This window comes from Cucurbita moschata, unplaced genomic scaffold (assembly GCF_002738365.1).
Source record: "Cucurbita moschata cultivar Rifu unplaced genomic scaffold, Cmos_1.0 Cmo_Scf00007, whole genome shotgun sequence".
In the NCBI taxonomy this organism is placed as follows: domain Eukaryota; kingdom Viridiplantae; phylum Streptophyta; class Magnoliopsida; order Cucurbitales; family Cucurbitaceae; genus Cucurbita; species Cucurbita moschata.
Genome location: NW_019268523.1, coordinates 1,823,463 through 1,835,568, shown reverse-complemented (window position 1 = coordinate 1,835,568; position 12,106 = coordinate 1,823,463). Strand labels below are relative to the sequence as shown.

At 39.5% G+C, this 12,106-nt stretch overlaps 2 protein-coding genes, 3 long non-coding RNA genes and 5 other non-coding genes across 11 annotated transcripts; 8 read left to right on the top strand and 2 right to left on the bottom strand.

Moving 5' to 3' along the window:
- The first annotated feature begins 981 nt into the window (after positions 1-981).
- Positions 982-1,749, top strand: LOC111444960. The gene is made up of 2 exons (XR_002710766.1): positions 982-1,243; positions 1,317-1,749. It is a non-coding gene; the product is annotated as an uncharacterized LOC111444960 (long non-coding RNA).
- Positions 1,750-1,800: 51 nt separating this feature from the next.
- On the bottom strand, positions 1,801-3,062 carry LOC111444959. The gene is made up of 2 exons (XR_002710765.1): positions 2,740-3,062; positions 1,801-2,112 (listed from the first exon to the last, which is right to left on the bottom strand). It is a non-coding gene; the product is annotated as an uncharacterized LOC111444959 (long non-coding RNA).
- A 101-nt stretch (positions 3,063-3,163) lies between these two features.
- Positions 3,164-6,255, top strand: LOC111444958 (very-long-chain enoyl-CoA reductase-like). Its single transcript, XM_023083120.1, has 4 exons — positions 3,164-3,751; positions 3,882-3,921; positions 5,030-5,784; positions 5,949-6,255. Exons 1-4 carry the CDS (start codon positions 3,683-3,685, stop codon positions 6,015-6,017), a joined length of 933 nt encoding a protein of 310 aa, XP_022938888.1. The 5' UTR covers positions 3,164-3,682; the 3' UTR covers positions 6,018-6,255.
- Positions 6,256-7,176: 921 nt separating this feature from the next.
- Positions 7,177-8,591, top strand: LOC111445508 (actin-1). The gene is made up of 4 exons (XM_023083934.1): positions 7,177-7,236; positions 7,324-7,717; positions 7,800-8,413; positions 8,511-8,591. The coding sequence occupies exons 1-4, from the start codon at positions 7,177-7,179 to the stop codon at positions 8,574-8,576; spliced, it is 1,134 nt and encodes a 377-aa protein (XP_022939702.1). The 3' UTR covers positions 8,577-8,591.
- LOC111445509 lies at positions 8,407-10,280 on the bottom strand. Of its 2 annotated transcripts, none has more exons than XR_002710864.1 (3): positions 10,134-10,280; positions 8,735-8,881; positions 8,407-8,572 (listed from the first exon to the last, which is right to left on the bottom strand). It is a non-coding gene; the product is annotated as an uncharacterized LOC111445509 (long non-coding RNA). The 2 variants fall into 2 exon arrangements; XR_002710865.1 differs by having other exon boundaries at positions 8,849-8,881.
- Positions 10,281-10,333: 53 nt separating this feature from the next.
- On the top strand, positions 10,334-10,406 carry TRNAK-CUU. Its single transcript has one exon. It is a non-coding gene; the product is annotated as a tRNA-Lys (tRNA).
- A 96-nt stretch (positions 10,407-10,502) lies between these two features.
- TRNAK-CUU lies at positions 10,503-10,575 on the top strand. Its single transcript has one exon. It is a non-coding gene; the product is annotated as a tRNA-Lys (tRNA).
- Positions 10,576-10,660: 85 nt separating this feature from the next.
- Positions 10,661-10,733, top strand: TRNAK-CUU. The gene has a single exon. It is a non-coding gene; the product is annotated as a tRNA-Lys (tRNA).
- Positions 10,734-10,829: 96 nt separating this feature from the next.
- TRNAK-CUU lies at positions 10,830-10,902 on the top strand. Its single transcript has one exon. It is a non-coding gene; the product is annotated as a tRNA-Lys (tRNA).
- A 131-nt stretch (positions 10,903-11,033) lies between these two features.
- TRNAK-CUU lies at positions 11,034-11,106 on the top strand. The gene has a single exon. It is a non-coding gene; the product is annotated as a tRNA-Lys (tRNA).
- The last annotated feature ends 1,000 nt before the right edge of the window (positions 11,107-12,106 follow it).

Here is a 12,106-nt window from a genome sequence, read left to right as displayed (position 1 = left end):
AAAGTTACCTGACGCTGCATCTCTTCTTGTACAAGTAATGAATAGGCTTGCCTCACATTAGGTAATGGAGACATCATCAATATGTTAGATCTCACCGTTTTATAAGACTGATTAAGCCCCATGAGCAATTGCATCAACTTGTCTTCTTCGCGTTGATCAATATGTATTTGACGTTGATTACAGGTAAATGGTGTGCGGTACGCTTCCAGTTCATCCCAAAGTGCTTTGAGCTTGGTGAAATATGTTGACAGCGCCATGGTTCCTTGTGACATCGTTGCTATCGAGTTTTGTATTTGAAAAATTGCTGGAGCATTCTTTTGTGAGAATTGATCGTGAAGATCAACCCACACTTGATGAGCTGTCTTGGCGTGAATAATGCCTTTAGCGATATCTGCTTCAACGGAATGAGTTAACCAAGATATTATCATACTGTTGCACTGATTCCAGAGTTCGAATTCGGTTGAATTTGCATCTTGGGACGGTTCCTCAATTGTGCCATCAATGAAGCCAATTTTCTTCTTGGCAATAAGAGCATGCATAACTGATTTACTCCAGGATTGGTAATTTGCTCCATTTAATTTGATTGGAACAAGTGAATATCCTGGCTGATCAGAGTGATGAATATAGTACGGATGTGTTAAATCAACATCCGAAATTTTGAAGCTGGATTTGGCTGATTCCGCCATAAAGGAAATTTTGATATTTAAGAACACCAAGATCGGTGCTCTGATACCATGTTAAGAATGAGAAATAGAAATAGAATTGGGATCGAAAGTATATTCTTCATTCAGGTTTACCACGTTTAAATAGGATACAAACTATCAACTAATACCTAAAAATAGAAAAAATATATATCTAACTAAATTTGGTAAATAAATAAAATATACGGTTAATAAAATCTATACTAACAACTCCCTAAATATCTGAGATATATTCTAACTAATTATCACGGCAAAATATCCTCTTAATAGAAAGGTCGGAAGCTTTTGAGGGGAAAAGGAAGGGATAGGTGATTGGACAGCAGCAATGAGAGTTCCTTATATCTCTCATTTATAAACTCTTTAAGCCTCTTCCTCTTGCACCACATGCACTTCCCTTTGAGTTCTGGGCAGCAGGGGTGGGGATCCAAGTTGTCTTTCTCGCAGTGGTACACAAAGCCATAGATTGGCTTTTTGCAGGCGTCGCAGTTCCCTTTGCATCCCCGTGGTGGCAGGCTCTCGGTGGGGTTCTAAGGAATTTTAAGGTGAATTTTGTGTTTGGTAACCATACAGGCTTTGTTAAGATCGAAATCCCACCTTTCCATGCACCCTTTGCAGGTGTAAGGTTTCAGGTACAACTTCGGCTACAGTTCATGCTCTGGATGGCTTGGATTGATCGCCATTTCTTTGTGATACCTTAAAGAGAGAGAATTGTGACTATGTGGATTGAGAAGATTGCAGGAAGAGCAGGGAAGTCATCTAGGGAAGTCATTTGGGGAGCTTGAAGGCTTTTTGGTTTGATTTGCTTCTTAAGCGGATCTGCTAATCCGAGTGTTTGCCTAGACCCTTTGCATCTGTTTCCAGCTTGATACGAACCCGGACTTGAAATTGTCATACCACTCGTAGGCAAGACCGTTAATTCTCCTAAACCTTTCTAACTCATCTTCTTCCTGAACTTCTATTACTTGACCTGAACTTTACAGTCGAGTAAACGAACAAAATCCTGAACATGAACAAAAATACGAGTCAATGAAATCCTCAACCTTGTAAATATGGGTTTCACTATCTCTTTGATTGAACGATGTAAAAGGTGAAGTCACTCTTTTCTTGAACAAGGTAAAGCAGCAGCTGTGAATTATAAAGAATCACAGTAACAAAAGGGAGAATGCACTAGTTATAACGCGTGAATTTTACAACGCTTGAAGCTCTGGAGATGAATCTCCCTCAAACACTCCATTGTTCCATTCCGAACCGTAGAGAACTTTCACACCAAAACGTGCGGAAAAACAATATGAGCTCAACGATAACAGAAACATGTTTCTGAAAACTGAAAAGAAATGAAGTTATAAAGTAATTGATTTTAAACATGGTCTTTCTTGCTGGTCGCTTGGACGCCATCCACTGGAGGCAAGGTCTACAAGAACATTAAAACGATAAAAAGTTAGAAACTGGGAGACTACAAGACAAATGGATGAAGCAACACGATAGCAAAAATGTATGAACAGAAAAGATTGAATTTTTTATGAACAGCTAACAAAAAAGAAAAGCAAGAAATAGAGAACGGATCGGTGATCCTTGGAATTTCTGGAAAAAGGGAAAAAGTTGATATTTGATTTCTTAAACCCATTGATCAAAAGCAGTAAATAACAGGCTAATACTCAGATAAGAAGGCAGTGGGAATAAATTACAAGGTGGACTTTCATCGAACAGGTTGCAGGCATTGTCAAGTTCAATTGCAAACGGTACCAAATGGATTTCTGAAAAAACTCAGAAGTTGAAATTGATATCTAATATCAAGAAAACATAGCAGGACAATTTTTCCGAACCCCCCATTGATCAAAAACAGAGAATGAAAGCTCATAATCAAAGAAGAAAACAATAGGCACAAAATACAAGGTGGGCGTTTCATCGAACAGGTTACAGGCATGGCAAACCACCAATCGACAGACACATGACTATATTTCCGACAATGAAAAATCATCAAAGAGTCGCTCTACGGATATATGCACAGAACAGATTGAGAGAGAAAGAGGGAGCGTACAAGATTTGGTTTGTAGATGTTGTGGACGATGGAGGCGCCGGCGAGAAGCGAAGAGACGACGACGACAAAGGACCAACCCACTGAGGGAGTTCCAGTCGGGCGCAACCCACCGCCGAATTTCCGAGCCATGATTCAGCTCAACACCCACCACCAAGATTTCAATTCCCCGTAAAATGACTCGGGAGACTCCCAAATACATCACGCTACATAGGGTTCCGCAATTCAATCTGCCCGCCAACTTCCCTCGGCCCAGCTCGGCACCAATCTCCCAAAATTGGCCCAAATCAAATATGACCTAAATTTTAAATAATGTTTAAACTTTCCTTCGCTTAATCGACCCGTCTTATATGAAAATTGTTATTACTCTTAACCCAATTTCGATCAAATCTCAAATTTTCTAATATTTTTCTAACTTTAAACGAAACCCCTTTTAAGTTCATCAATATACTCTTTGCATAAATGCAAGGTGGGCTGACTATAAATGAGGTTGGATGCTTATAGATATTTTCTCTACACTTACCATTTGCTCTTCTAGATTTTTGGAGTGATGACACAGCCACAAATTCACTAAGCCATACCAAAATTTTGCTGCAATTAAGAATTTAGGTTCCCGTTCATCCCATCCTCATAAATTTCTTCAGTTGGTTGTCGGCCGCCAGCCTTCCAGATTGAACGATGTGTTGATTTGTGTAATAAGGAGATGATTAGCGGCACGGTTCATCGGAATTAGCTCTCCTACCCCAACTGCACCCCATTTAATATCCTACTTCCCAACCTCCCACTTCAAACCCTCAAACTTTCGTCATTTTTCAATTAAAACCCACTTGGGATCTCATCACATAACCATTGTTTGGTTCTGGGTGTTCTTGTTCTGCTCTTTCGGGATCTGGGTTTTAAAAATTAGGCTTACTTGCCCAGCTGGTTCTCTAAATTGGCTGCGAAAATGAAGGTCTCGGTGGTTTCTCGCAGTGGGAGAGAGGTTGTTAAGGGGGGCATTCAACTGAGCGACTCTGTAAGTGTTTGGAATTTGATTGAATTACTGTTTCTTTCCCACTTCCCTTCTCGATTCTTGGAAAAGTAGACAGGACGAGAAGAATATGGGACTTTGAGTTTAATGGAAATTTTCGTTTTGTGTTTTGCAGGCTTCGGTGGCTGATCTACAGGATGCGATTTATAAGCGAAGTGAGTGTAAGCTAGTAGAATGGTTCCTTTAATTGCTGCATACATGCTCTTATTACCTTAGATTTGCATGTTTATTGAAGTAAATGACAGAACTGGAGTTTGCAGATTCATTTTCTTTTAGTTCAACAACATATATGTTAATTAGTTGAGCTATGTTTTGGTTGCTGATATGCCATGGATGAATCTTAAAAGATTAAGTTTATACTAGCCTGGCAGTTTAAGCTTTTGGGTGTGGAATTGTTGAGGAATTAAAACGTTGTTACTAAGTATGCTGGTCTTTTCTGCCTTTTTCCAACTGTATGTTCATCGTTCTTGATTATATTGCATAGAATTTTCGGTTCTCTAGCGTCTTGGCTACAGAACTGACAGGTTCAGGCTCAATGGAATCTGAACTTGGCGTCTTGGCTTCCTCCTTCGATTCGTCTTCCACATGGCTCTCTTGTTGTTGTCTGCTAAGATTAAACATAAAGTACCTTCATGACATTTACTGTGGATGGAATCCTCCACTCCACTGAGTTTTATAAGGAAGAAAAACAAAAAGAAATCTAAAACAATTAAGACTTGAAATCACGTTAGTGGGAGAGGAGAACGAAACATTCTTTATAAGAGTGTGGAAACCTCTCCCTAGTAGATAGACGCATTTTAAAAACTTGAGGGGAAGCCCAAAGAGGACAATATCTGCTAGTAGTGAGCTTGGATTGTTACAAATGGTATTAGAGCCAGACATCGGGCAATGTGCTAGCGAAGAGGTTGAGCCCCGAAAGGGGTGGACATGCGGCAATGTGTCAGCAAGGACGCTGGGTCCCAAAGGGGGGTGGATTGTGAGATCCCATATCAATTGGGGAGGAGAACGAAACATTCTTTATAAGGGTGTGAAAACCTCTCCCTAATAGATGCGTTTTAAAAACTTTGAGGGGAAGCCCGAAAGAGAAAGCTCAAAGAAGCTATATCTGCTAGTAGTAGGCTCGGACCGTTAAACATTTGATATTTTTACCTTATATTGTTATTACTGTTACCACTTCTTATTAGGACGTATGCATGTAAAATCGATAGCATTTCTTTATGTAAAGTGCAGCTATATGATTTCCTTGTTTCATTCTTTAAACAGCCAAAAAGTTCTACCCTGCTCGGCAAAGGTTAACTCTTCCTGTTCAACCTGGTTCAAAGGAGAGGCCTACTGTTCTTAACTACAAGAAAAGCCTTAGAGAATATTGTAGCGACAACTCGGACAACATATCGGTCGTCTTCAAGGACTTAGGCCCACAAGTTTCGTATCGTACACTCTTTTTCTGGGAATACTTAGGTCCCTTGATCCTCTACCCCATCTTTTACTACTTCCCTGTATATCAGCTCTTTGGCTACAATGCAGAACGTATCATCCATCCGGTTCAGACGTATGCAATGTACTACTGGTGTTTTCATTACTTCAAACGGATCATGGAAACATTTTTCGTGCATAGGTTCAGCCACGCAACCTCACCGCTCTCAAATGTGTTTCGGAACTGTGCTTACTACTGGTCGTTTGGCTCGTATATTGCATATTATGTGAATCACCCACTTTATACCCCTGTTAGTGACCTTCAAATGAAGATTGGGTTTGCATTTGGTTTGGTGTGTCAAGTGTCGAACTTCTACTGTCATATCTTGCTGAGAAAACTGCGGAGCCCTGAGGGCAGTGGTGGATATCAAATCCCTAAGGGGTTTCTGTTCAACATTGTGACATGTGCAAATTACACAACAGAGATATATCAGTGGGTAGGCTTCAATATAGCTACACAGACTGTTGCTGGTTATGTCTTTCTTGTGGTTGCTACTCTTATCATGACGAACTGGGCCCTCGCAAAGCACCGTCGCCTCAAGAAGGTATCGTCTAACTTATACTGTGTTAAAATCACCTCTAAACTCGAAACGTGCGATTCCCTTGTTCTACACATCTCTCTTATGCTTCCCATCACATGTTTGGATCTTGCTAGAGGCTTTTTATAGTGATTTTGCCTCTCATTTGAACATTTGTTTCGTATCTGCAGCTGTTTGATGGAAAGGAGGGAAGGCCGAAGTATCCACGCAGATGGGTGATACTTCCTCCATTTCTGTAGAAGAAAGAATGAGCTGCCGCAGCATCCATTCAATGAGCTAAATTAAGTTATGTTCTTTGTTGTGGTCTGAACATTATGAACAATGGTCCTCTTGATTTGTTTTGTTTTGCTTCGGCGTTTAGTGAGTTCTTGGTGACTGATGGCTGCATGTTTTCTTTTCACTTCTTTCAACTGCTGTCTTTGTAGTGACATTGTTGATGCTTCTAAATTTATTGTTCTGATGGAATTTTTTTCTCTACCAAATGAGTTAACACACTTAATTTAAAGTGTTTCCAGAACGGTACCAGAAATTGATAAAAGATCGTTCTTTATCATAGATATAGTGTTTTTTCAGCCCGTGAGTGTAAATATTTGAACTTTTGACTTTTCAATCAAGATTATAATATTTTGCCCACTTAAAAATATATTCAAGACACTATTGTATATCATATCAATTTGATCAAAGTTTTTTTTTTCTTCCTTGTAATTAGTTCAACTATGTTTGATAATCAATTCAATCAAAGTTAAATTTAACTAAATATAATATTAATATACAATTTTTCAGCATAGAACTAAAAAATACAATTGTTTTTAACTCAATAACGTTACTTTTGTGTTAACTATAGCCACTTTGTCGATTATATAATATTTTTAACTGGTTATATCATCGACAAGAAGATATGATACACCATGGTCACTTTGTCGATGATATAATATTTTAAATGATATGCTTAAATTGATAATAAAAAATTAAAAAAAAAAAAAAAAAGAAGAGAGAGAGAGAGAGAGAGAGAGAGAGAGAGAAATTCAGTATAGGGGGGAGAAAATTTCAAAAGCTATCCCTCTGTGTCGGAAATGAATTGAAGAAGAAATAACTAACCCGCGAAATAGGAAGCGGAGGCCAACGAACTCTCCCTCACTCCCTCTCTGTCGCAAATCCAGTCAGTTCCACAAGAAGCAAGCTTGGACGGTCCAAATTCAATCCCTTTTCCATCTTTATATTCCCCCATTTTCATTTATGCCCTGGAAGCCTCTCTCCTCGGTCCCTCTCTGTGTCTCTCCCGCTGCTCACATTCATTTTTCAAAGGTTCAACTATTTGCTGCTTCTTCGACTCTCCTCATTCTTCCTTCTTGTTCCATCTCTTTATATTATGCACTTTTTCTATAACAGGTATAAAAGATGGCAGATGCAGAGGACATTCAGCCTCTTGTGTGCGACAATGGAACAGGAATGGTTAAGGTACACTAATCTAGAACCAAAAAACGAATCTAAAGGACAATGAATTATATGATGTCTGTTTAATACCTTTTTCTTCTTTGTGTTTAGGCTGGATTTGCTGGGGATGATGCTCCCCGGGCAGTCTTCCCTAGCATCGTCGGTCGTCCTCGTCACACGGGTGTGATGGTTGGCATGGGCCAGAAAGATGCTTATGTTGGTGATGAGGCTCAATCCAAGCGTGGTATTTTGACCCTGAAATACCCAATTGAGCATGGTATTGTGAGCAACTGGGATGACATGGAAAAAATCTGGCATCACACCTTCTATAATGAGCTTCGTGTTGCCCCAGAGGAGCATCCTGTACTCCTAACTGAGGCTCCTCTTAACCCCAAAGCTAACCGTGAAAAGATGACACAAATCATGTTTGAGACATTCAACACTCCTGCCATGTATGTAGCTATTCAAGCTGTCCTCTCACTCTATGCCAGTGGTCGAACGACTGGTAACCCTTCCAGACATGATTTGATTGATTCTCTTACCAACTTAATTTGGTGTTGCTATCTTCTTACTTTTCTGTTCTGTAGGCATTGTGATGGACTCTGGTGATGGTGTTAGTCATACAGTTCCCATCTATGAGGGTTATGCTCTTCCACATGCCATTCTTCGACTCGACCTTGCTGGCCGTGATCTTACTGATAACTTGATGAAAATTCTCACGGAGCGTGGATATTCATTCACTACCACAGCAGAGCGGGAAATTGTGAGGGATATGAAGGAAAAGCTTTCATATATTGCCCTTGACTACGAGCAGGAGCTTGAAACATCCAAAACCAGTTCATCAGTTGAAAAGAGCTATGAGTTGCCTGATGGACAAGTCATCACAATCGGCGCCGAACGTTTTAGATGCCCGGAAGTTCTTTTCCAGCCATCCATGATCGGAATGGAAGCTGCAGGTATTCATGAGACCACATATAATTCTATCATGAAGTGCGACGTAGATATCAGGAAGGATCTGTATGGCAACATTGTCCTCTCCGGTGGTTCGACCATGTTTACGGGCATCGCCGATAGAATGAGCAAGGAAATCTCTGCATTGGCTCCAAGCAGCATGAAGATCAAGGTGGTGGCACCTCCAGAGAGAAAATACAGTGTCTGGATCGGTGGTTCCATCTTGGCTTCTCTGAGTACCTTCCAGCAGGTTGCTATTATTCATTCACAAAATGCCTTTCACAAAATGCTTTCAGTTGTTCCCTTATTTATAATACTTAATCGCTGTCTTGTTTGTTTTGGTGCAGATGTGGATTGCAAAGGCAGAGTACGACGAATCTGGGCCATCGATTGTCCACAGAAAATGCTTCTAAAATGACAAAGAAACAGACGGTTAAGAAGACATGGGAGTACTTGTAGTCCTTTTTGTTCTAGCTTTATTGTTTTAGTATTGAAATAATTGATTTCAAGAAGGTATTTGAGTTGGTTGCCACGACTATACCCTTCTTTTATTAATATTTATTTTGCTTACCATAATTGTTCTCGTAATCATAATTTAAGACCCAAAACTTGTGTACTTCAAACTGCCATTCCAGGAAGAGGAAGATGTTAATTTTTACTTGTACCGTTTCAATGACTTTCTTACCTCAATTTTTACATCTGGATTTGAATATTTGACCTTCAAGGAAGAAGAACATGTTAATTAATCAAATATAACCAAAGGGGATCTTGAAGAGCTTTTGGGAGATGTAATCTAAGAAGCTTTTGCTCTGGGAAAACGAGATTATACATTAAATTAGAAAAATAGTTAAAGAAAAATCAACAGTTGATTCAAGAAACTTGCTTCATGCATCCTACTAGGTTTCCACACCCTTAAAGAAGGCTTCATTCTCATCCCCAACATTGATAGGGAGAGGTTTCCACACCTTAATGTTTCGGTTCTCATCCCAACCCAACTGATGCGGGATCCAACACTTGCTTTGTCTGTGATTAGTTCTTGGCAAGAACTATTACAGTGTTCAACCTCTGCCTCCCTCAACCCAGATTGCAACATCCTAACCAAGCCTTTATCCTCTTTGGATTTAGTTGAGATTGCTTAGATAACTAACTGTTAGAACTGGAAAATTGTGAGAATTCATGCCTACATAATTGTACTCTGTCAGAATAATTCAACGAACAACATTTAAGAATTTTCCCTTCCCTTGTTATCTTTTGAGTTTTAGAGCCTTCCAAAGGCCTACAAAAAATGAGATTACTCAACTCCCATAAATGATGGAGCTACTAAAATCAACAACAGAACATCCTGTGGCAGAAATCCAATCAAAATCCAGCAACCAAATACACACTACTAACTGCTGAAAGGAACCTCAATTCTTAGTATGAGTGAGTTTTCTATTGATCTACTTCTTTTTGGCTGGTTGTACAAGTACTTATTTTGATTTGAGGTTGCAACACAAGTCTTCAATAGACTTCAGAAAGGCTTGGAAAAGGATTTTACGATTACCGTGGGAACCCTCAAACAGCATTTAACAAATAAGGAACAAGATCCCCAATCTCTCCTTACCACCTACTGCATATTCTTAACCCTATCGTAGTGCAAATTGAGCACTCTCTTCCTCTTTTGTTAAGCTATAAGGTACATACAATCCTACGATCAAATTCTAGATTGTTTGACTAAACCTCTACCTGCCTATAAATCCAACTTCTTCAACGAAAATATAATCTGAATGGCGCTCAATCGTGGCGTCTCACACATAAAACATTCAATCGAAGCTAACTAATACATATATATGATCGAAGTTACCGGTTTCAACGAGTTTGAGAAATTAAAAAACGGATGAGAAGAACGAAAACCTCATGTAGGCAGATATATGATAATTTGAGAAATTAAATTGTATTTCAAATAAATGAAGAATGATGCAGTAACGTACTCATGATTGAATCTCCTCCTTTTGAGCTTCGATGATGATAGAAGATATCAAACCTGCTGCAAGACAAAGAGTGGGGCTAATCAAAATGAACAGTGTCGTCATGGATACTCCATTTTGTACCTTAAATTGCAGCTGGAGCAGGGAGAGGTCGGCAGATGAAATTGATAGAAATTATTAAACTTAAATTATTAGGACAAGAAGCCCGTCTAGCTCAGTTGGTAGAGCGCAAGGCTCTTAACCTTGTGGTCGTGGGTTCGAGCCCCACGGTGGGCGAATGCATTTTGGATTGATTCACAAAGCCAAATTTTATTCTTATTGAATTAGACTATTTGTGTACGATTTTTCTTCTTTTTTCATCTAAAAATAGAAGTCTGTCTAGCTCAGTTGGTAGAGCACAAGGCTCTTAACCTTATGGTTATGGGTTTGAGCCCCATGGTGGGCGAGAATGTGTACTGAGATTTTGCACGTTCATAAATGGTTTGTAGATTGAGCTAGGCGATTTGTTCTTTTTTCGTTCAAAAATAGAAGCCCGTCTAGCTCAGTTGGTAGAGCGCAAGGCTCTTAACCTTGTGGTCATGGGTTCGAGCCCCATGGTGGGCGAGAATGTGTTCTGAGATTTTTAGTAGGCACATTCATAAATGGTAAGACCACAAGCCAAATTTTGCTTTTATTGTGGATTGAGTTAGGTCATTTGTAGCCCATCTAGCTTAGTTGTTAGAGCGCAAGGCTCTTAACCTTGTGGTCATAGGTTCGAACCCCATGGTGGGTGAAAATGTCTACTAAGATTTTTAGTATGCACGTTCATAAATTGTAGACCACAAGCCAAATTTTGCTCCTATTGTGGATTGAGCTAGGCGATTTGTCCTACGATTTTTGTTCTTTTTTCGAGTAAAAATAGAAGCCCGTCTAGCTTAGTTGGTGGAGCACAAGGCTCTTAACCTTGTAGTCATGGGTTCGAGCCCCATGGTGGGTGAGAATGTGTACTAAGATTTTGCACATTCATATGGATTGAGGCGATTTGTCCTACGATTTTTGTTCTTTTTTCGTTCAAAAATAGAAGCCCGTCTAGCTAACCTTGTGGTCATGGGTTCGAACCCCATGGTGGGCGGTTGTATTTGGGTGATTTTCTTAATTTTTTTAAAATGCTTTAATGACTTTTGAAATTAGGGTTTAGTTTATTTAAAAAATTGATGGTCCTAACAATTTCTCATTTCCAAATAATGGCGTCTCCTCATCTCTTTCAAGTTTCAACTCCACAAACCCAAAAAGAGAAAAAATTGAGCAAGTTGAAGCTGACAAATCAATACGACAAACTGTGATTCACTGAAAATTCTTCATTTTGAAGGAAAATCATGAAACCCTTTGGAAAAAAATGCCTGCATAGAAGCGTAATCAAGCACATGAAGGCTTCCATTTCATTCAAGTGGTGGTGTACTTGATCATGATGACTCGTGGTGCGATATAACTCACTGAAAAGGGGCCCTCTCTCTCGACATGATTGATGCCATGGAGTTCGGGGAATCAGAAAAAGCTAAGTCTTCTTTCTTTTTTCCTTCTCTTTATTTGCTTAGACCGCAACAAAGTCATGGTAGTGGCGCAGGGTTTTGACCTCACTGTTTTAATTGTACCGCCGCTCACATGCATCAAAGTGTTTGATGTAATGCCACACAGAAAAAAAAAAGTAGGAAATGAGAAAATTTGTTGAATTTTCCGAATTACATTAATGGTTTCTGTCTGAACTATGAAATGGATTGGTCTTTTTTTGTCGTTTGAGTGAATCAATTGGGGATTCAACAGTTCATTGAATGGAAAAACACTGTTGTTCATGTTCTGGGACTTTGTGGATTCCATTTTTAGCACCTTCTGGAATTGGAATCACTCAGTTAATCTTCTGTCATGCAATGCAATTCATAGCTAAGTCGAGATCTTTAAGGATCTACTAAAGAAGATGAACTGAAGGGGGGGGGGGGGGG

What these genes read in the sequence shown, in the direction of transcription:
- LOC111444958 (XM_023083120.1), top strand. Translation starts at nt 3,683, where the DNA reads ATGAAGGTCTCGGTGGTTTCTCGCAGTGGGAGAGAGGTTGTTAAGGGG. An exon ending in GGATGCGATTTATAAGCGAA is followed by an intron (nt 3,922 to 5,029) that starts GTGAGTGTAAGC and finishes TTCTTTAAACAG; the next exon opens with CCAAAAAGTTCTACCCTGCT. An exon ending in AGCACCGTCGCCTCAAGAAG is followed by an intron (nt 5,785 to 5,948) that starts GTATCGTCTAAC and finishes TCGTATCTGCAG; the next exon opens with CTGTTTGATGGAAAGGAGGG.
- LOC111445508 (XM_023083934.1), top strand. Translation starts at nt 7,177, where the DNA reads ATGGCAGATGCAGAGGACATTCAGCCTCTTGTGTGCGACAATGGAACA. An exon ending in ATGGAACAGGAATGGTTAAG is followed by an intron (nt 7,237 to 7,323) that starts GTACACTAATCT and finishes CTTTGTGTTTAG; the next exon opens with GCTGGATTTGCTGGGGATGA. An exon ending in CTCTGAGTACCTTCCAGCAG is followed by an intron (nt 8,414 to 8,510) that starts GTTGCTATTATT and finishes GTTTTGGTGCAG; the next exon opens with ATGTGGATTGCAAAGGCAGA.